This window comes from Camelina sativa, chromosome 2 (genome assembly GCF_030686135.1).
Source record: "Camelina sativa cultivar CO46 ecotype springtype chromosome 2, ASM3068613v1".
NCBI classification, from domain to species: Eukaryota; Viridiplantae; Streptophyta; class Magnoliopsida; order Brassicales; family Brassicaceae; genus Camelina; species Camelina sativa.
In genome coordinates this window covers 9,952,964-9,976,628 of record NC_141881.1, presented here as the reverse complement: position 1 = coordinate 9,976,628, position 23,665 = coordinate 9,952,964, and the positions used below count along the sequence as shown (strand labels likewise).

At 37.6% G+C, this 23,665-nt stretch overlaps 1 protein-coding gene and 1 long non-coding RNA gene across 2 annotated transcripts; one reads left to right on the top strand and one right to left on the bottom strand.

Annotated features, from left to right (window-relative positions):
- Window positions 1-18,310: 18,310 nt before the first annotated feature.
- Window positions 18,311-19,517, top strand: LOC147948394 (uncharacterized). Its single transcript, XR_015573659.1, has 2 exons — window positions 18,311-18,493; window positions 19,030-19,517. It is a non-coding gene; the product is annotated as an uncharacterized LOC147948394 (long non-coding RNA).
- A 449-nt stretch (window positions 19,518-19,966) lies between these two features.
- On the bottom strand, window positions 19,967-22,614 carry LOC104722017 (WAT1-related protein At4g08290). Its single transcript, XM_010440120.3, has 7 exons — window positions 21,905-22,614; window positions 21,653-21,715; window positions 21,401-21,517; window positions 21,076-21,322; window positions 20,795-20,953; window positions 20,548-20,699; window positions 19,967-20,456 (listed from the first exon to the last, which is right to left on the bottom strand). Exons 1-7 carry the CDS (start codon window positions 22,096-22,098, stop codon window positions 20,228-20,230), a joined length of 1,161 nt encoding a protein of 386 aa, XP_010438422.1. The 5' UTR covers window positions 22,099-22,614; the 3' UTR covers window positions 19,967-20,227.
- Window positions 22,615-23,665: the final 1,051 nt, after the last annotated feature.

Below are 23,665 nucleotides of genomic sequence, written 5' to 3'. Positions count from 1 at the left end.
ATTTTTTTTTTCTTCCTCACAAATTTTTTTTTTCTTTCTCCCGTTTTTTTCTCTTTAGAGTTGATGTAAATGAAAGAAGAAGTGGTGGCATATATATAAGAGAAATTTTGCCACTGTTTTGCGACTATTATAGAAAGAGTCACAAAATTTCAGTTCACCTAACACACTTTAAGCACGTTTTTTGCCGACATGGTGCGACTCTTTTGCGACCGTTTTCAATGTAGTCGCAAAAGTTGAGTACAATATCTTCCACATTCTCAACGTTTTTTGCCGACATACAGCACGACTTTGCTACTAAATGATACTCGAAAAAGTCGTTGCAAATAAGTCTCTATTTTGCGACTTATTTGCGACGACTCTCACGTACCAAAATTGCATTTGCAAAGTAGTCACAAAATGCATCTTGTTTTGCGACGAAATAATATCAGTTACAAAAGAGTATGTATTCGGTCGCAAAGGTGAGACGTTTTTGTGACTGTGTCGTTTCGTCGTAAATTTGCGACGGTTTTATTTCCGTATTTTGTATGGTCGTTAATAGGTATTAAAATAGTCGCAAAACCATCGCAAATATTGCCACTAAAAAATCAGTCACAAACGGTAGTCGCAAATGGCCTGTTTTCTTGTAGTGGTATATACCTCTATCCCAAGAAAATATTTAAGCTCTCCTAGATCTTTAATGTCAAAGACTGATTTAAGAAAGTCTTTAGTATCTTTAATGCCTACCTTGTCACTTCCAGATATAATGATGTCATCAACATATACTAGAATGACTACAATACCTTTGTAACTTGGTAATGTGAAGAGGGTGTGGTCAGCCTCTGATTTGCGAAAGCCTCTCCCAAGCAATGTAGTACTTAGTTTATGGTATCAGGCTCTTGGTGACTGTTTTAAACCATAATGGCCTTGTTGAGCTTGAAAACTTTACCCGGACCGATAGTTTCTTCTAAGCCAGGTGGAGGTCGCATGTACACTTCATCCTCGAGTTTGTCTTGGAAGAATGCATTCTTGACGTCCATTTGCCAAGGTTCCCAATCCAAGTTAGTAGCCAACGAGAGAACAACTCGGACGACAAGTCTTGTGCGACAAGTCTTGCCTTATAGCGTCCAATCTCCCCATCACTCTTGTATTTAATAGTAAAGATCCATCGAGAGGTGACTGCCTTCTTGCCTTTTGGTAAATCTGCCTCGTCCCACGTGTGGTTTTGCTCCATGGCCGTCGTTTCAGCGCTGACTGCATCACGCCACACCTTATGTTCCTTGGCTTCATCATTGGTTTGTGGTACCCAATGTTTGTCTACTTGGCCGAGGAAGGCCTGGTGTTCCAAAGGAAAATGAGCAAGAGTACATACGGCTTGAATCGGATGGGCCACAACAACATTGTTTTAGCCGTTGACTTTGTCGTAGTGGGATTACTTCCTCTTGATCTTGTTCTTCATCATCATCGTCATGTAGTATAGTTACTTCTCGGGGTTGTGTGTTAGTATCAATTTGTTGATGATTGTCCTCATCGTGATCGGGCTGATTGACGGGTGATTTGCTTCATTTGAGCTACTAGGAGCACCATTGACTAGTGGAGCAGAGTCTCCTGGTGAGTCTGGCCTGGCTGGATTTTGATTTTCCCGATCATTTTCAACGCCTAGCCGTTCAAGTATAATACGGAGGTTCCTTGCTCTATCAGAGGAAGAGGTAGATAGGTCACGAAGGTCCTCCCAATTTTTCTTGCCGTAGTAGCCTTGAGATTCAACAAACTTCACATCACGAGAGACTAGAACTCATTTAGTTTCCGGATCATAACATTTGTAGCCCTTTTCTGTGGTAGAGTAGCCAATAAACATTCCTTTGGTACTCTTGGCATCAAGTTTATCACGGAGTTCTCCTGGTCTCAAAACAAAACACACACAACCAAATACTCGTAAGTGGTCAAATGTAGGTTGTTCTTTGTTTAATACCTCGAATGGTGAGACATCTCACAATATCTTTGTAGGGACCCGATTGATTAGAGAACATGCTGCAAGAACCACATCTCCCCAAAATCGCTTTGGAACATTGGTGTGGAACATCATGGATCGAGCCACTTCCATTAGATGTCGGTTCTTCCTTTCAGCAACACCATTTTGTTGCGGAGTGTATGGACAACTTGTTTGATGAATTATGCCATGTTTGGTGAGATGTTGTTTGAATGCATGACTTTTATACTCCCCACCATTATCTGATCTTAAAATCTTAATCTTTGCATTATAATGGTTAGTCACATAGTTTTGAAAACTAATAAATGCTTCAAGAACTCTATCTTTAGAAGGAAGCAAGGTTAGCCAAGTATATTTAGATTTTTTCATCAATAAAGGTAACAAAATATTTTTGATTTTCTCTAGATAAACATGGTGATGTCCATACATCAGACTGAACCAAATCAAAAAAATTCTAGATGTAGTAACTTTCAGTATCAATTATTATCAATCCACAATTTGCACCAATCAACACACCAAGAATACACAAAATGCTTAATCTATTCTTAATCAAGTAAAAGTTCCTTATGTCACTACTTAACTAATCAAAATGATTGAAAGAAATGAAACAAGACAATGCAAACTCAAGGCAAACAAACTCAAATAGCAAAATACTGAAAATCAAGAATTAACAAGAGAACCTTGGGCAAGGTAATTGACTTGGGAGATAGCTAATCAATCCTAGATGTCTAAGTAACAATCAAGAACAATCCTATGGCTAGAACACAATTGCAAATCAATTCATTTCCATGATAGAGATCCTATGCTAGTCAAATGATAATCAACAATTTCCAAAGGTAATCACAAGACAAGCATGCATTAAGAACAAGTTCATACACCACTAAGCACCCTAATCATCAATTTCCATTGGCTAGGAATGCAAAGCTCTTGAAAAGTTTGGTTCAGGAATTTCATCAAACACCTTGTGGGCATGGAAATCTAGATTTAAGCTTGATCAAGGCTATCTAGCAATATTAACACTAATCAAGATAGGAAATGCATAAAATAAACCCTAGACATCAAAGATCAACCATCTATCTCCCTAATCTACCAAGCCTAAAGTTCTTAAAAGATCTACTCACTAATCATCATGATCACACAAAGGAAAGAGGTTTGTCTTTGTGAAATCATAATAAAAGCTTGTAGATTAAGAGATTAGAAAGACAAATTGCTATTAAAACTGGAAAATCCACCAAAGATTCAACAAAACCAAGTATGGAAAAGCTTAAGAACCCTAGGTGGCTGCTTAACAAAAACTAATACAAGAGATAGTAGATAAGATAAGAGATAAGTCTCCACAATTAGGGTTGGAGTATTTATAGGAAAGCATAAACTAAACCGGAACAAACCGGATTAAAATTAAACAATTCAGAGAAAACCGGAACAAACCGGGTTTTGGTCTCAAAATGGCACACGATCGACCACATGATCGACCATTTGGTCGATTGGTCCTCCTTTGTGATCGACCATTTGGTCGATCGGTTGGTCGATCGCTCAAGTCTCCGAAGTCTCGCACCTTGAAGTCTGAAGTCTCGCATGCGTCTCGATCGACCATTTGGTCGATTGCTCGATCGATCGTTCTGGTCTCCGAAGTTTCTGTTCGCGTCACAATCGACCATTTGCTCGATCTCATCGGTAGATCGTTTTGTCCTGTGCCATGTCCGAGAAGTCCGAGAATGTTTTGATCGACCAAATGGTTGATTGCTTGCTTGATTGCTTGAAGTCCGAGAATCTGGTGATGCGGTGATCGACCATTTGGTCGATTGGCTGGTCGATTGTTCGGCCTCCTTGTCCTCATTTCATTTCCTTGCAAATTCTTGACTTATTTGGCTCCAAAGCACAATTTCCTCGCATATCTCCACTCCAACACCTGAAATACCAGACTTGATGCAAGATGCAGCCTAAACAACCTAAATGCTCATGAATATGCACAAAATAATGAGGAAATAAGCTTTAAAAACTCATAAAAACACAAGATATCAATTCTCATAAATAGTCAAAGACTTCGGAAAAACAGATTTGCAATGTTTACCAAGGATACAAGCCTCACACTCATCATTTTTAAAAGAAATACTTGGAAATATTAGTTCTAAAGTTCGAGAATGAGGATGTCCTAGTCTAGCATGCCAAATAACATTGTTTGCTTTAACATTAATTAAACTAAAACAAGATAAATTAGAAGAAGGCATATTTAGGTCCTTAAGCAAGTAGATATCATCTTGAGTACCACCTTGGCCAAGAACTTAACTTGTCTTAATATCCTGAAAGTATAGATCATTAGGACCAAATATAGCATAGCAGTATAAATCGGTGGTAGCTCTTTTAACCGATAATAAGTTTGAAGTAAAGCCTGGCATATAAAAGGTTTTAGATGTTTTATCAAATAATTTCAAGTTGCCTATTCCTTCAACTGGTACTTTTTCACCATTAGCTATAATCACATTCCCTAAGGCAGGTTTAATGTCACTAATTAACTTAGGGTCACTAATCATATGATGAGATGCACTAGAATCAACAATAAGAGGTTTTGTTGGTTTTAATGCAAGATAAGAGTTACCGGAGGCTTCCTTGAGGGCTTTGATGAGTGCATCAAGGTCTGATTTCCTCAACAACTCTTAAGAAGCTGCTAGAGAAGTTCCATTCCCTCCGGAGACTTGATGGTTTGGCTCGGAAGTTGTCGCTTCTCCCACCATGGTCGCTCGATGACCTCGTGTTCCTCCACGGTTGTTCATCAATTGGTTAATTCGGAGATGAGGGTGAATAATCCAGCATCGGCTCTTGAAATGGCCAACCTTCTTACAATGGTCACAAACCGGTGGGTTCTTGTCATCCTGTTTGTAGTAGCCTTTGTTTGCGGAGGCAATCTCCACCTTGTTGGCGGTTACTAGCTCTTCTTTACCTCGAAATAGCCCAATAGAGCCATGTTCCTTCTGAATCTGGTTGCACACGTCGTTGAGGCTTGGAATCTTGTCTGACCTCAAAATATGCTTGATGAGATCGTTGTAAGAAGGGTTTAAGGTCAGGAGTAAGCCGAATACCTTGTCTTGTTCACGCCTTTCGTTTAAGATCACCGGATCTATGGTCGCCGGTCGGAACATCTTGAGTTCAGCCCAGAGTGATCTAAACTTTCCAAAATGTTTGGTGAACTCCATATCTTCTTGATTGAGATTATTGATAGCTCGCTTAATATCAAAGATTCGGTTGACATTTGTAACATTTCCAAAAACATTTTGGAGAGTGTCCCATAGATCCTTTGCGGTTTCACAATAGGAGTAGGCTTCAGGGATTGGAGCATCAAGAGAGTTTTGAATGATGGCAAGAACACTTTGGTCCTCTTGGAACCACTTCTCTTCACTGCTAGTGACAACTTCTTTGCCTTCTTGGGTCGGTGTCTCCTTTGGAGCTTCAGTCGAAGTAATGTGGGTCCAAAGCCCTCGGCCACACAGTGCCATCTTGGTGGTTCTTGCCCACAGCATATAGTTCTCTCGTTTGAGAGTAACTGGTACAATAAAGGTCTTGGTGCCTTCTATGTCGAAGTAACCTTGGTTAAAGCTATTATCCAACGGGTAAAGAGATGATACTTTCAAAGTCGAAGCAGAAAGAGATTGAAGTTGAAAGGGATTGAAGCGGAAGATATTTGGTGGGTGTGAGATTTAGAATAAGGAGTGTTCTCGCTCTGATACCATGTAAGTTTAAAAAATAAGAGAGTTTGTCTTGTGTAGGAAGTAGCGATCGAGTATAGAGTAGTGTAAGAGAGTGTAGAGTGTAGATCGGAAGAGAGAAAAGTGTAGAAGAAGAGTTCTTACTTCTTACTTCATTTGGATCCTAGGTACAAACTAAATATACACAATTACATAAGGAATATTCTATACAAGATGATGTGCACATTTTTACATAGTGAAAGTGACATGTCTCCTTAAACCAAACATGTGATCTCTCTTGTTGACTTTGCTCTCCCACTTGTTCGCAAGTCACCAACGGCTCTTTGTAGAAGGATCTAGATATTTTGCTGCCATGGAAGACATACTCTCATGGACTGAACTCACTTAGCTCCTAATTGGTATGGTCGGCCCATCTTGGTGTACGGACGGTCGATTGTACGGACATGGAGTGTGTGTGTGAGTTCTCATAGGAATGACCAGAGGGGGTTAGCCGGTGAGCATGCCGGGGGGGGTGCTGGGAACCCATGTGTGGGGTTGCAGCAGGTGGAGCCCAGGGTTGAGATGATCGCTTGGCGGATCTGTTGGCGTTCTGTTGGAGCGGTTATCAAGAGGGGTAGAAGTGCAGGCTCCAGTTGTACCGCATGTGGCGGGGTGCAGCCAAGGGCTGCGGATGTTGAGGATTTTCTATCTTATGTTAGGAGGATGGAGCAGTTGTAGATGACCGGTACAGATTATTTTCGAGAGGTATCGAGCCTAGAGAGGCGGATAGTTGGACATATATAGTTGGAGGAAATATTTCTCTGTTGGTGGGTAATCCAGTTGGATATTAGAAGTTGAGTGGGCAGGTGTAACATTGCAATGTTATACTCGGACCACATGAAGTACTTATAGTCTTGAGGGGATGGTGATTCCCTGGATACCGATAGCTCGAGTGGCTGGGGGCTCCAAGAGTGGCAGAGTGGATGATGTTCCTCTGAGAGGATGAGTAGTTCCCCTGATTCCGAAATCTTGAAGATTATGGTCCAAGAGTGAGATGGAATAACTCGAGGACGTTGGTTTGAGAGTGAGATCAGTATGGCTCGAAGGTTATGACCTAAGGGTGGAGGATTTTGGAGCAAGCAATGTCTAGGGCGTGAATATAAACATAATGACGGGATGTAGACCTCGAGAATTTAAGGTGTTTTAGATTTTGGTTGTGCTGGCCGGTGGGCTAGGGTTTTATGACCGGTGCGGTCATGAATGTGTGGCTGGTGGTACTGGAGTCCCGGGAAGGAGAGCTGCACTAGGTATGAGCCGGCAAGGGCAAGGTTGCCAGGTACATATGTTCACGAGAAGCCTTCATGGCAGAATAAGCTAATCGTTGCGATGATGGTCGATGAAGTTCATTGGAGATGGACAGGGTTGCTGGATTCAAGGTTTTGGTGAGCTTGCTGGGGGAAATAAGTCAAGTGGGTTGACTTGGCGGCTTGGAAAGCATTTGATGTGGTGAATCAGAATATGCGAATGTATGGTACTTGTTTTTTTTATTACGCTCGTATTGATGATTTGCTATGGAGAATTGCCAAGCGGAAAAACATATTTTTTTCGAATAAGTTATTTTGTGAAATTTTCCCTATGGGGCAAGTTACTAGAGGTTCTTGGACGAACAAGAGGGGTTGATATTCAGGTGGCGGCGAGTTGATGTCGGCATACTTGATTATTAGTCTAGTAGAGCTGAGGAAGTAACCAGAGCATTTGTTGAGCAAGAGATTCATCCGTCCTAGTGTGTCACAGTGGGGAGGGTTGATGTTGTTAAGAAGGACGAAAGTCTCTGCTTGTGTATAGAATAACGAGGTTCGAACCGGGTCACTGTGAAGCGCCTTCCCAGGATCGAGGAGTTGTTGGATCAGCTGAGAGGTGCTACTTGGTTCTCCAAGATAGATCTGGCGTCGGGATATCATCAGATTCCGATTGATGAGGCAGATGTGAGGAAGTCTACATTCAGGACGAGGTATGGGCATTATGAGCTTGTGGTGATGCCTTTTGGGTTAACTAACGCGCCAGCAGCGTTTATGAGATTGATGAATAGCGTGTTTCAGGATTTTCTGGACGTGTTTGTCATCATTTTCATCGACAACATCTTGGTATATTCTAAGAGTCTTGAGGAGCATGCAGTGCATTTGAGAGCAGTTCTGGAGAAGCTGCGGGAGCAGAAGTTGTTTGCTAAGTTGAACAAGTGCTGTTTTTGGCAGCGTGGGATGGGTTTTCTGGATCATATTGTTTCTGCAGAGGGAGTTTCTGTAGATCCGGAGAAGATTCAGGCTATCAGGGTGTGTGTTGATGCAGCATGGGAAGATGATTGCCTAAGCTTAGCGGCAGTTGCGGAAGCATGAAAACAACTATCCTACTCATGATTTGGAGATGGCTGCTTTAGTTTTGCCCTGAAGATTTGGAGATCTTACCTTTCTGTTGTAAAAGTACAGGTGTTTACAGATCATAAGAGCCTGAAGTATATATTCATTCAGCCTGAGCTGAACTTGAGGTAGAGGCGGTGAATGGAGCTGGTGGCGGATTATGATTTGGAGATAGCCTATCACCCTGGTAAGGCTAACTTGGTTGCATATGCTCTGAGTCGGAAGAGGGCAGCTTCGGCTCAAGAGCAGGACATGGAGTCTCTAGTAGGAGAGATTAGTGCATTGAGGTTGTGTGCGGTTTCTCAGGAGCCATTGGGTTTGGAGGCGGCTGGTAGAGCAGGGTGCGGTTGGCTCAGGAGAAGGATTTGGGGCTGGTGAATACCTCAAAGGATGTTGACTCAGAGTATCAGGTCTCAGCTAATGGTACTAGTTTAGTGGATGGGCGGATTTGTGTGCCCAAGGATGAGGAGTTGAGGCAGGAGATCCTGAGAGAGGCTCATGCGAGCATGTTCTATATTCATCCAGAAGCGACTAAGATGTACTGTGACCTCAAGAGGTACTATCACTGGGTCGGGATGAAGAAAGATGTAGCTAGTTGGGTCGCGAAGTGCGATGTGTGTCAGCTAGTGAAGGCTGAGCATCAGGTTCCAGGCGGGTTACTGAAGAGTCTACCCATTCCAGAGTGAAAGTGGGATATGATCACGATGGACTTCGTGGTAGGTTTGCTAGTGTCTCAGACTTTTGATGTTATTTGGGTCATTGTGGACCGATTGACTAAGTCGGCACATTTTCTGGCCATTAAGAAGACTGATGGGGTAGCGGTCTTTGCTAAGAAGTATGTGAAGGAGATAGTCAGGTTTCATGGGGTGCTAGCGAGCATTGTGTCTGATAGGGATTCTAAGTTCAATTCGGTGTTCTGGAAGGCATCTCAGGCAGAAATGGGCACTAAGGTGCATATGAGTACCGCTTATCATCCCGAGACAGATGGGTAGTCAGAGAGGACGATCCAGACGTTGGAGGATTTGCTGAGGGTGTGTGTGTTGCATTGGGATGGCTCCTTATGAGGCTTTGTATGGGAGGTCATGTCGTACACTGTTATGCTGGACTCAAGTGGGGGAGAGGAGCATGTATGGTGCTAGTATTGTTCAGGAGACCTCAGAAAATATTTGGGTTCTAAAGCTGAACATGAAGGAAGCTTAGGATTGGCAGAGGAGTTATGCCGATAGGAGGAGGAGAGATCTTGAATTTCAGGTGGGAGACATAGTGTACCTCAAGATGGCCATGTTGCAGGGTCCGAAGAGGTCATTGACAGAGACTAAAGTGAGTCTAAAGTATATGAGTCTGTTCAGAGTGATTGAGCGGGTGGGACCGGTAGCATATAGGCTGGAGTTGCCTGAGGTTATGCGTGCATTCCACAAGGTTTTCCATGTGTGTATGTTGCGAAAGTGTCTCCCTGAGGATGATCAGTTGTTGGCTAAGATTCCTGAGGATCTTCAGCCTAACATGACTTTGGAAGCGAGACTAGTGAGGGTTCTCAGGAGGAGGATCAAGGAATTTCAAAGAAGAAGATTCCTTTGATGAGAGTCATTTGGGACTGTGATAGTGTTGAGGATCAGACTTGGGAGCCAGAGGCAAGGATGAAGGCAAGGTTTAAGAAGTGGTATGAGAAGCAAGCCACGACTTGACCTTGTCTAGCCTGGTCCCAGCTGTAGTCTGTGGCTGGAGCGGGAATGGAGTATTCCAGCCCATCTCTCTTGTTTACTTGGTCGCTTAGGGGTGGTTAATTGGACGACTAAGTAATAAGATGAGGTGGTGTTCGGAGTACAAAAATTTCTGTGAGGCGGTAATTTGAGGGAAAGTTTCCTGATATATAAGTTTCTCAATGTGGAAAGTTTCCAAAAGTGAAAAGTTTCCAGAAGTGGAAAGTTCTAAAAATTGAAAGTTTTATGAGAGTTAGAATTTGTCCATTTTCAGTGGTTGTTAGCCATGGAGGGGCTTGTGTGGCCTTCGTGGCAGACTTTTGAGTCTTTGTGCCCGTGTGTGGCTGTCTTTTGATTCATTGTGTGGCCTTTGTGGCGGGCTGTTTAGCCAATTGTGTGGCCATTGTGGGGGGGCTGTTTAGCCAATTGTGTGACCTTTGTGGTGGGCTGTTTAGCCAATGTGCCTTTTTAGGCGGTCCTTTGGGTTGTGGTCTTCGTGACGGTCCTTCGGGACGTGCAGCTTGTTTAGGTTGATGGAAGGTCACTTATGTGCGGTTCGGCTTAAGTTAAACGCTGCGTTTTGGGTTAGGGAAACCCTTAAGTCGAGTTTTTGTCTTCATTCGACGAGGTTGGCCGTTTTTGAGAGAAAGGAAAAGAGAGAAAAATGTCTTGAGCATTCTTGAGGATTTTGGGAGACTTGAGGCTGTTCCTATAGAGATCTGTAGCTGGGATTGTTGTAGGAGCTTCCTAAGGGCGTTGTTTTGCTTGTTTAAGGTTCAGAATCTTCTTGGCAAAGGTGAGTGCATGACCATGGCTTATCTAAGCTTCAGATTTCTCTGATATTCTTGGTTATGTGTTGTTTGGCTTGTTAGAACGTTATTTGAGGCTTTGTGAAGCTTTCTTGTGGCTTGGGATCGAGTTTGATGGTTGTATGAACGAAGATCCGGCGAGAAGCTTCGGGGAAACACGATGCTCGGCATGTGCATCGGTCGATGCATTTTGTGCGTCGGTCGATGCAATGCAAAGACGACGCGATTTGACCTATAAACATCGGTCGATGCCATGTGGAGGCGTCGGTCAATGCAACTAGGATTTTTTGTGAAATGTCGAGCATGCGTCGGTCGATGCAATATAGTATCGGTCGATGCAAGTGATCCTTGCATCGGTCGATGCAAAACAAGCGTCGGTCGATGCAATTCCCCTGTCGGTGTCGTTCGATGCAAGGTTGGCGTCGGTCGATGCAGTGCCTGGTTTGTTTGTTGTTTGTTGTTTGATTGTTAGAGTATCTCAATTGCTTGTGTGTATAGCCCAGTAGATGGGAAGATTGCTGTAATGACCCGTAACCAGAAGTACGGACCAGACGGAGAAACGTATCCGAATGACAAGGAAAAATCTCGAGAAGACAGAGAGAAGAAAATCTCGAAGAAAGATCAAGAGACTTGTGGAAGAAGTTACCAAGTCGCAAGATGGTCTAGGACCAGAGAACAGACGTAAACCGTCAGGGCATCCAGTGAACTGAACGATGAGTAGTCGAGGATAATGGGAAAAAGATCAAAAGAAGGGAAAAGGAAACAATGGTCGTGAAAGTTGGTGAGAAAGATGTAAAACGGACCATAGGGACGGGACGACCATTACCAGCCAAACAGTCGAAATACCGCGGAACTAAGGACGAAACGTACGGGAGGTACGGAAGTTCCGGAGGCGGATGAGAAAAGTCGGAGTCACGGACGAGAGGTCCAGAGATAGATGGGAAAAAATCGGAGTCACAGACGGAAGGACCGAGGACTGACAAGGAAATAAAGCCACAGACGTGTAAGCCTAAATTTGCGCGAGAGCTTGGGACCCAAGAGAGACGCGGATGATGGAGGAAGTGGAAAGGTCTCTCTGCATGGGAGTGAGACGCCACTTGTCGCGCGATTAAGTGACTTCCGCCAGAGAGTGAGATGCACGCGTGAGTGAGTGAGACTGGGAGCATTTTGCATGCAGAATTTCTCCTACTTGTCAAACACAAATTGCCACTTGCCTATCCAGAGAACTCGACCAAGAGCTTATAAATAGCTTCTTTGGTCTCTTATTTTTGACAAATCTCTCTCAAATACCAAATTCTTGCCAAAATTTTCTCTCAAAAATTCTTGAAGAGAAATCAAGAGATTTCCAAGGAAGGAAGAGGAAGAAGCTCGTCAGAGCTAGAGGAGGAAGAGGAGGCGAAGTACTGTCGGATTACGGTGTGGTGGTGGAACTCGACTCAGTCAATTTTTTGCCTAAATCACTGTGAGTTGAGGCTATGGCTTTAGAGTTGTTGTGATTTGCGTTTGGTGTGTGTAGAGAGTACATAAGCTTGGTAGCTCTTGTGTCTCTCTTGATTTCTTGAGTGTTGCATGTTTTTCTTTTTAGATCTACATGACATCAAGTAAAGATCTGGAGAGTAGACTATCATGCATTCATTTATTGTTGCATATAGTCTTGTTTGGGGTTAAAAGATCATGCATGCATAAAGAGAAGGGTGATTTGGGTTGCATGCAAGATCAGATCTGAAATGGATGATCATGCATGCATCCTTCTATGAATTTTTCAACCGGTTAAGGAAAAAAAATGAAGTGGTGTGAAGAGTGGAAAATGCAATAATTTTCTTGCATAATTTTTGGGATTTAATTTGAGTAGCATGCATGATAGAAATGGGAGGAAAATGGGTTAGCATCACTTGCATGTCAAGGAAAAATATTTAAGAAATTGTTCTTAATATTTCTTGTGAGTTAAATCGGTTGCATGCATGTGGTTGTTGTCTTAAATGCTTGAATAATTTATTTCTTGCATTTTAAGAATTTTTGGGTGAATTTCTTGCTTGTTTTTCTTGCATGCTTTGCTTGATTCTTGCTTGAAATTATTTTGTTATTTAAGTACTTAATTCTTTGTGTCAGTAGACTTAGAATAAGTACTTGTATAGCTACTTCTCATGTGTCATGTTGGACTAGCAATCGACTTATGTCCCCAAGTGAATGTGGAAGTTCGGCGAGCTAACCTATTCTGTTTGTGGCTAGGACAATCGGTGTCTAGTGAGAGACTAGTCTGATCTATTGCATGACGATGCAAATGTGTGGTGATCCGGTTGGTAGCCTTTGTGGTTTTAACGCGGTGTAGATTGGAAAGATGGGACAGAAGGTCATTGGGCCCTAGGTTGCGTGTGAGAGATGGAGTATAGTGTGTGCCTACGGTGGTAGCATCACTAGTACTTTCATTCCCTTTGAGTTTTGGGAGTTGTGTTGAGATGGCCTATGGTGGCTATGAGTCTAGAAGTGTCATGTTTGGTCATTTCTAGTCTTGCTTGTTGAGTGTAGTTTTCTTGTTTGCTTGCTTGCTTGCTTGCTTGCTAATCGCTTCTGCATTGTGTGATTCTGATTGTTGTTTATTGGTAGTTGTGGTTGGGGGTAGTTGGATAAGGAGGATTGCATGTTAGAGAGTCACCCAACTCACTGAGTAATCTTGGATTACTCACTCCTCTCCATTACTGTTTTTATTGCAGGGAAAAGTAAGTGGGTAGAGTTGGGCAGCTAGGAAAACCGGATAGGATGTTTTATGCTGTGTGATTGCTTAAATAAAAATCCTTGTTTTCTTTGACATGCATTTCTTCAAAAATGAATCCAACTTTTTATTTAGTTTTGTATTTCGTTTTTAATGTAAACCTTATACATAAGTAAATCGTGATATTTTATATATATATATATTCGGACAAGTGGAAAAGTAAATGGCCTAGTCCGGATCAGCACAACGCCGCGCATGTACCAAAGGTTGAAAAGCCGGAGGTGCGTGTGTAGCGGGTAGGCGGCGACCGGTTGACTGGTCGGGGAACCTAATTCGTTGGTGGAACCTCGACCGGATCACGGGCTGTCGACCTCATCGTGACGCCCTTCCGGGCCGGTCCGCGGTTTGTCCGGCCGTAGGGACGGTTCAGGGGCATTACAATTGCATCACTGAGTGTTTATAAAATACTCATGCATCTCAATTTGTGTTTGTGGTGCAGGTAAAGGTAAAGTGTGATCGTGGAATCAAGGCGATGAAGAGGAGGATGTTCTAGGGACTGGATTGGTTGTTGTCTGGCTTTGCTAGGTTGCTAGAGTTGAGTCATTAGAATGTGGTTTAGGATGATGGTGCTATGATTCTTGTTGTTTGGATTTTGGTTTAATTATTATGATATTTACTGGTTATTGAATATTGGTTATTTAATGATTTATTGGTATTATTATTTCCGCTGTTGTGTGTGATTGTGGTTAGGTGGCTAATGGGCATGGGACCACTAGCTTAGTTATTTATTATTATTATTATATTTATTATCTTAAAAAAAAATGGATCAGGTCGTTTCAGTTTTCCTGCAAATTTGGCGATCCAAGTGTGTAATCAAATTATGAAAAATAAATTATAAGGATTAGAAATAATTTAACACGTTAATTATTCCGACTATATAAAATAATACCTGATATTAATTAGAAACAAATTGATTGATCGATTCATCTGGTCCATGATACCTACGTCACTAATTATTATTTATTATATTAACAGGAAAATAAAAGAATAATAAGATCCATATGCAATAAATCTCTTTAAAAAGATGGAAGATAAATATAAGAATATATTATAAATATTCGACTGAAATTTTTTTTTAATGTTATTATAAATTTGAAAACATAATTAAAGAATTAAATTTATAACCTCATCAAAAAAGCAGAATTATTATACCTTTTTTGAAAGGTGAATCAACAACAACTAAAGCTTTATGATTTATGGATCTTGATTTCCAAGAAACCACTATACGAACAGGTAAATATAAAGAATCAGTCGATTAATCATAAAAACAGAAAATCGGAATACAAATATAAATTTGAGAACATGCTTAAAGAATTAAACGTAAAACCTTAACCAAAGAAGCACAATATTATACCTTTTTGTAAGGTGAACCAACAATAACCAAAGCTTTATGTTTTGTGGATCTTGTTTTCCAAGAAACCACTATACGAACAGGAAAATAAATAGCATTAGTCGATGAATCATAAAAAACAGCAAAATCAGAATACAAATATAAATTTGAGAACATGATGAAAGAATTATCAAAATATAAAACTATAAATTCAAGAGAGGAGAGTTTTTTTTTTTTTCTTTATTGAGTTATGGTAAAAGCAAACAATAGCATTGTATTTATAGTTGTAAAGGACCTTCTTTTTAGGGTTTTCAGTAAGGAGGTGTATTGTCGTCGGGTTTTTTTTCTTGTAGAAGCCCATTAATTTTTAGTTTAATGTCGATCTACAAATAATCTAAGCCCATTAATTATTTCAAATTTGTAGTATAAAACAGAACCATAGTTGTAAAAAGGGTGTTTTCCAAAAAATATAGGGATATATCTAGCAAATTCTAGTTTTGTAAATAAATTTTTGTGCAATTAGATTATTTCTGTCGATTTTTTTTGAATTGTTTTTAATGCGAAAAATAGGGAAATTTACATTCAGAGACAAAATATTTCAACTCTAGGGCCTGAGAGTGAACGTGGAAAGTGTTTATTTCTGTTTTAATATAATAGATATGTACAGTTGTACACGTCTACAAAGTAATTAAATACTATTGGTTTACAATTATAAAAAATTGTTAATCACAGAAATTAGTTAAATATATTATAGTAAAATTTTAATTTATCAGAATTTAAAACTTGGATTAGTTAGCAAGAGAGGGAGTATAAAATTTACATGTGTCAGCTGAGATTCTAGTTTGCTCAACATGAGTCCATGCTCTCTCTTTCTGTGAATTTTTTATTTATTTTCTTACTAGAATTTGTACCCGCGCACGCGCGGAATATTAATTTTAAATATTTCTTATCAATAGAAATTCTTAAGCTCAAATATAATCTTTCCAACATTTGAGTATAAATTTATATAAATACTAAACTTACTTTACTCAGTGATATACAAAATATATATTTTTGACAATTTGTTAGAAATACTCTTTTTGGCATATCCATTTTCAAAAATGTCCATTATTTTATACATTTTCATTTTTGCCCTTTTTTACACAATTACACCATGTTAAATTAATTTTTAGATTTTTTTTTTAGGTTTGGGTTCCCAATTTACATTTAGGGTATAGTTTTTAAGGGATAGGGTTTATAGTATTTGGGGTTTAGGATTTATAATTTTGTCATTTTATATATTGAAAAGGGGTATTTTTGAAAATAGACATCATGAAATGGTATTTTTGAAAAGTGACATAGAAAAAGAGGTATTTTTGAAAACCCCCCTATATTTTTGAAGATAATATTTCTTTGTTATATTTATTTGCGATTTTACGTGGGATTTTAGTTAAAATTTATATTAGTAAGAATCATTAAATATGAATATAATTTGAAGATTAAAAGATAAATATCTATAAGTGCCGTACTTATTTTACTAATCTATATATAACATATATTGTCTACTGTCGCAATAATATTGTTGACAATCTTGTGACCTTTTATCTTTAAAAGAATTCATTCCATATTCATATCTCATGAAAACATAATTTTAAAAGTTCTAACGTCAATGACGATCGTTGACCTAATTATAGAGACCATTTCAACATATCGATATCCTACATTAAATGCGAATATACAAAGTTTCAGAAACAATTTTAGTGTTATGTCGCTACAATGAGGTTGTCCAAATGCATCATCTGCCATAATAGAATTTCCGACTAAGTCAAGAATGCTTAAATGATGAAATGTTTAAACCCCATAATGAATATCTATTCACTAATCCAAGTTATATATTTTCTAAAATCTCATATGTTATTTACAGATGTTAATTTTGTGATGCAACCCCAGCTTCCTCTTCTAAAAAAAACATAGTGTACTTTAAATATGTTGTTTTTGCCAATGTTTTGGGTTAAAAGCATTTGATAATATATATATATATATATATATGTTATATTTGTTATATATGTTTTGTATCATGTTATAAAATTGTAGCTCCAGTTGATAATATACGTTATGAGATATGCTACACAAATCACATGCCACTTTTTGTAACGCCTTACATATCATTTTTTCTATATTTCCTGACCATTGATTTTGTTTTTTTAGATAGATTATCTTTTCAAAATTCTTTTTCATATGTTTCCCAAATAAAAGTGTGCCTCTTACAATGTCTTTGTTTTAGATCAAAACTTTTAATTTAAGTTAAGTTAAGTAATTAATATTTTCTATCTTATAAGTAAAATTTAATAATAAATCTGTATGGTATATGTTTCTTAGAAACTAATGTTTCACTTCAATTTTATTTACATGTTTAGATTTTTTTTTTTTTTTGTCAACCATTGGGCCACAACTGGCCAGCCTATTAGCCAAATTCCTACATTCGTAGGAACCGGGACTCGATCCCGGGTGTGATGGTGCCTTCTGCAAATGGACTTACCTCCTGCACATGTTTAGATTTTTATAAATACAATTACATAACTTGTTTTTTTACTCCACCATGCATTAAATTCTTACTTACATTCTAAAACTCATTAACCCATTCTAAATTTTGGAATATAATCATTTTTGGTTATAATTTTAATAATAACATTATTACTAAAACAAATTTATAGTTTTATTTTTAATATTTTAAAATTTTCATTTATTTTACTTAATTCATTTTTAGATAATTATTAATTTTATTATTTACTAAAATATTATATTATTATTTAAACTATTTTAAATTTAATTAATTTTAGTTAATTCATTTTTTATTTATTTTTTTACTATTATTAATTATAAATAGTAAATATGCAATGAATGAATATTAAAATAATATTTTTTATGCAAAAAAATGATTAGGTGGAAGCTGATGTGGAGAAAGGAGAAGTGAGCAAAGTTAACTTTATATATATAGATTACCTTATTATTTTCGCTGGGAACATTTTCGTCTCCTTTTTTTAGGTGCTTACAATTATTTACCGATGTTCCCAGCGAGTCCTCCGAAATAATGTTCCCTCTTCCACCAAGCCAAAAAAGCTTAAAGGTGGGGTCTAGTTATTACACATGTCATCATGCCATGCCAAAAATAATTCATGCCATGCAAAAAACATATCATCCTGTGTAGTTATTATACATTACACATGTTATTATACATGTCATCATATCATGCCAAAAAAAATCCGGCACTGTTTGACTTTGAAGATTCCATTTTATTTAGTAGATGTAAAGCTGAAGTCTTTTTCTACACCAATAGTCAAGGCCCAAAAGTGGCCCAGAAAAGACATCAAGTACAAATAAATTTTTTTAAGCTTCCCTCAAACCCTAATATGTACCATTCTTCTATTTGGATAGATAAACCCGCCGCCGCCGTTAACTTTTTCAGTTTTTTCAATCCGTCAACCCAATATGATTAGTAAATAAATTTTGCATTTTTTCTATGAATCACATCAATAAGTAATGATGTGAATTAATTTTAGTTAATTTGTTTTTTATTTATTTTTATTATTAATAATAAATAATAAATATGCAATGAATGAATATTTAAAATAATATTTTTTACGCAAAAAAAAAATGATTAGGTGGAAGCTAATGTGGAGGAAGGAGAAGTGAGCAAAGTTAACTTTATATATGTAGATTACCCTATTATTTTCGCTGGGAACATTTTCGTCTTCTTTTTTTAGGTGCCTACAATTATTTACCGGTGTTCACAGCGAGTCCTCCGAAATCAGTTCCCTCTTCCACCAAACCAAAAAAGCTTAAAGGTGGGGTCTAGTTATTACATATGTCATCATGCCATGCCAAAAACAAATCGTGTCATGCCAAAAACATGTCATCCTGTTTAGTTATTACACATCACACATATTATACATGTCATCATGCCATGCCAAAAGCAAATCCGACACTGTTTGACTTTGAAGATTCCACTTTATTTAGTAGACGTAAAGCTAAAGCCTTTTTCTACACCAATAGTCAAGGCCCAAAAGTGGCCCAAAAAAGACACCAAGTACAAATAAAAGTTTTTAAGCCTCTCTCAAACCCTAATATGTACCATTCTTCCCTTTGAGCCTCTCTCAAACCCGCCGCCGCCGTTAACTTTTTCAGTTTTTTTAATCCGTCAACCATATATAATTAGTAAATAAATTTGGCATTTTTTCTATGAATCACATTAATAAGTAATGATGTGATTTAATTAATTTTAGTTAATTTTTTTATTTATTTTTTACTATTATTAATTATAAATAATAAATATGCAATAAATGAATATTAAAAATAATATTTTTTATGAAAAAATGATTAGGTGGAAGCTGATGTGGAGGAAGGAGAAGTGAGCAAAGTTAACTTTATATATATAGATTATTGATCTTAAACTACAGATCCTACATAATGAATTGAAAGTGATCTAACTTTAATGGAGCTAACTGGAGGTCGTTGAGAATGAAGAGTGTACTAATGACCTAAGCAATCACAACAGCGGATATTATATTCTAGCCGTATATATAGTATAAATGTTATGACGTATGTTCTTAGTTCGATTCTTATCCAGTGCTGGAAAGTGATGAGCCTGATCTCACCAAGCACAAACATGGATCCCGAGGACGTTCAATGATTAACACGATTACACTACATAGAATGGATCGACTCAAAAGCTGTGCCGAGATCCATAAAGACTTGCGACAAATTTCAAAAATGTCACACGTTTTATTTTGAGAGAATTTTTTTTAATATAAAAACGAGATTTGGTAGTTAGTTAATGTAAAGGAAAAACAAGCATAAATTTCCATGAATGTTAATGATATGAGATTTGTTAAAAATATGAGTTTTGTTAAAAAAATAATAATAATAAATAAGCCTGAAACACTATATTAATATAAAATACTCACCTGATTAAGGAAAAACTGTGGTTCTTATTTGGTTGTTTGTTTGTTTGCTTTTTTTTTTTTTTGTGGCCTAAGGGCTAAGGCAAAAGCCTTCTTTTTTTTTTTTAATGAAGCACGGCTCGTCGACTCGATAACTTGAAACTTGACAATCACGTGTAAACAAAGTTGGAGATGACCATGACGGCATGACTTATATATAATGTGACTTTGGCTACCCGTAAACGTTTTAAGTGACAATATGATGTCTAGTGCAAGTGCATGTAACCTCCCTCACATATCCCTCTTTCCAGGCTAGTATCTCATCAGATACATGTGAGTTTGGCTACCCGTAAACGTTTTCAAATGACAATTAACATATTTTTACGCTTGCAAAGCAATTCTTTTTTTTGAAAAAAAAAAAAAGAAGATACATTGTTTATTACTATAAATTTTAAATTAGACACACCTAATCATGAACCTTGTATTTAATTTTTAGTGATTCCTACCTGATCAGTTACATCTTACGTGACTGTCAAAACATAAACATAATTTAATAACATATGCATTCAAATACATATAATTATTTAATTTATTCATGGTCGAATACAAATATGTATTTATAACTATTGAATGCTTTCTTCACTTATATTCCCCAGATGTGTTGCGATGCACACCATCGGGAACGCTCAAATTGCTGCCGTCGGCTATAGAAGAAGCCAATCTGGTGTCATCGTCACCTTTAGTTGTGATTGGCAATTCATGGAGGCTACTCTTTTCAAGGTTATCTAATCCTGATACTTCATAGTCTTTTCCTTTGCCCCAAACCACCAAATACAAACCCGCAGCGATAATTACCCCTCCTATTACACTGCAACATAACCAAATACAAGGATCAAGAACGTGTATCTTGATGGCATTTACTAGATGTGTACTAATAATTGTAATGTGTGTTAACGTACCATCCGACATGGATTTTTTCATGAAGAATAAAAGAAGCAAGGAGAGCTACAAGAACCATGCAAAGAGGGTTAAAGGCAGTGACAAAAACTGGCCCTCTCGTCTTCATTACCATTCCTTGCACGTAGTACGTTATCCCTGAGCTTACTATACCCTTCAATATTTAGCCAAATTTGGTTAGTATATATAAACATTTTATTTTGTCTCAAGAGATTAGTTTACCCGCGGTAAAAACTGATATTTACTAACCGTATAAAGAGGACCGTAAAGCCTTGCATCCCATCCAACCGCCCATCCGCTGGGGTGTCGCTCCACCACAAGTGCTACGGCGAAGCTTTGGACAACCCCAGCAAGGCATATTAAGGATGATAGTGAAAGATCGGCGGGATAAGTCTTTATTGTTATGGACTGCATTTCAAATATATAAATGTTTTAAGTATTGGTCGATGCGGTAAAATAAGCTTCGACTTTTATATTATTTTGGTTGATTAGTATATATTATGTATGAATCAAAAAAGTAAGGAGCTAACCTGTAAAACATAGAAACCAGACCAAGCAACACAACCGATGAGTATTAACAAGGTTCCAACAACCCAATTGCTATGGTCTTGTGAACTGTTGGTATGTCCGTTTTGTTGATCCATACTTGGGTTAGACCATGGTAAAGGAATAAGCGGACCTTTGTACAGTGTCATTACCAATGCCCCTCCAACACCAATCAATGTTCCAATTATCTTTGCTTTGCTTCGTACCTCTGCTATGCTCACTTTCTCCATTCTGTATAAATATCACTGTTAATTATAATATTAAACAATATATATCTATATGTGTGTGTGTGTTTAAACCATAGATTACCTTAAAATCCAAGCTATTATGAATGTGACAGAAGGAAGAATGTTCATGATAGCAGATGCATATGTTGCTGATGTCATGTTCATCCCCAAGTAACCAAAACCCTGATCCAAGACTGGCCTACACACAGACCAGACAGTGTCTATTAAGGGTACTTGCCACTTTATAATATATCATGACTCTGTTTTTAATCTCTTTACCAAAACATAGTATTTATTGTTTTGAGACTTTGTGAAATGGGAAGCTTATTCTTACTCTAAGAAACCAAGTGCCATTATTTTCCAGAAAACTGAAAATGTCATCTTCGGCCTCACTTTCCTACAAAACCGAAATCGAAATGAACATTCAGTTTTCAAAGCTTAGAGGTTTGTGTTATTCCTGTCCAAAAGAATTATCTGATTTGATGTTTTAGCAACAATACGAATCACTATTATTGGGCAACAACATGCTAACTAAGAAACATCACTTTGTCAGCATTAATAATATTGTTTAAAACTTAATACTGACCTTTCAAAGATGAGTGCAAAAGGTGCAAGGACAAGAGCAGCCACAAGATTACGATACACAATTAGGACATAACGGTTCTGGCCTTGGTTGAGAGTGGCCAGAATGACAATATAATTTCCTGCTGATCCAAATTGCAAAAATATCATTAAAAAATAAGGCCTACACTTCTGCATAGTTGCACTTATACCCTCCATGGTTACTTTGTTTATTTTGTTTTCTGTCAAGGTTATTGAAGAGAGTATGATGAACGGGTCTTCTTATATATAAAACATCAAAAAGGTGATATAGAGTTTTGGATAAATGTGAGAACTAGTTTCCCCCCTGATCAAGAGTCATGTAGATTACCAAAAGAAAAAAAAATATAACTATAAAGTATACATCTATTTGAAATATCTATTGGGACACGACCAATGATATACGTTATTCAATAAAAAGAGGGCGTAATAATTGCTGTTTTTGATTGGTATGGGTTCTTGCAAATTGTAAAGCAAACAATAACATATAATGCTCTGATGATTCTTTTGCTATAACACTAATATCCTGTTTCACACGTCACAAGCTTTTAATTTAATTTTATCTTTTTTTGTTAAAAGTGTTTGGCCCAACTTGATAAACAAGTAAACCTAAAATCTACACGTCTAGTTTTAGCTACGTGTATGTTTCGTTTAAGTGTCCGGAAGAGTCCGAACGTTTTTTTGTTAAAATGTTTCATCACAAATCGCGTGGGAGAGACTTCGGGTTTCGAGTATAAACCGCTGGTTAGTTATTTATGTTTGTCTTTTTCTTTGTACGAAAAGCAGAGAATGATGTGTAAATGTAATATGAGATTAAGCAGCCTAAATTTATTTATGTTTGTCTTTTTCTTTGTACGAAAAGCAGAGAGAGAATGATTGTGTTTGGTTAATTTGGTAGCTTCTCTAAATTTTTATAATGTTTAAATTGATTACACGTTAAATATTATTAAATATTACTCAATACAGAACATAATCTCAATATCATAGATTAGATATACATGTTTGTTTAGTAATCGCTACATCAGCGACAGAGAATCAAATGCATGCAAAATTATAATAGAGACACTATAACTGTCGTTGAACTTGAATATAAACATCGTCGATGTTACATCGACAACGTTAATAGTGAAAAAATTGAGTCGATGTTATTTTCAGCATATAATATGCATGACTATAAATATCGAGTGACTCTTTCTGTCATGATTTTTTTCACGCTCTCTACATACTTGTGTGTTAATTAACTGGCTTTTTGTTTTAATCTCAGCGTTTGGAAAAAGAACAAGGTCGATATAACTTTTTTTTTTTTTTTTTGCTAAAGAGGGCCGATATAACTTTCACCAAAAGATCAAAAGAAGATTTTTTTTTTCTTTGGGCAAACACAAACAAGAATAAATATTACTATAACGTAGAACAAATATTTTCTTGGTTTTCCAAAAAGAATAAAGTACTTTTTATCATAAAAGGAAAAACTAGAGAAGTCGGCTAGTCCTCCCATAATAAACGAATGAAAACAACATACAATTACAATGATGGAACTATAGAATATGTAACAAGTAACAACTAACATTTCTTGTGCGAATGCAACGACGCTTTACTACGGAGCAACGATGGAACTAGAATGTTAATGCATCGATAAATAAATGATAGAAATGTTCATCGTTGAACTATTGTTACTTAATATAGTTACGAAAAATTTACAACGTAACGTAACAAATTATTCCTAAATCTATCAGTTCCTTACCGAAGC

Bases quoted from the DNA above. Each gene is read 5' to 3' on its own strand.
- LOC104722017 (XM_010440120.3), bottom strand. From the start codon at position 22,098: ATGGAGGGTATAAGTGCAACTATGCAGAAGTGTAGGCCTTATTTTTTA. The intron at 21,518-21,652 runs GTAAGAATAAGC...GTCTGTGTGTAG, and splicing joins ATGGCACTTGGTTTCTTAGA to GCCAGTCTTGGATCAGGGTT. The intron at 21,323-21,400 runs GTAATCTATGGT...ATATTTATACAG, and splicing joins ATAATAGCTTGGATTTTAAG to AATGGAGAAAGTGAGCATAG.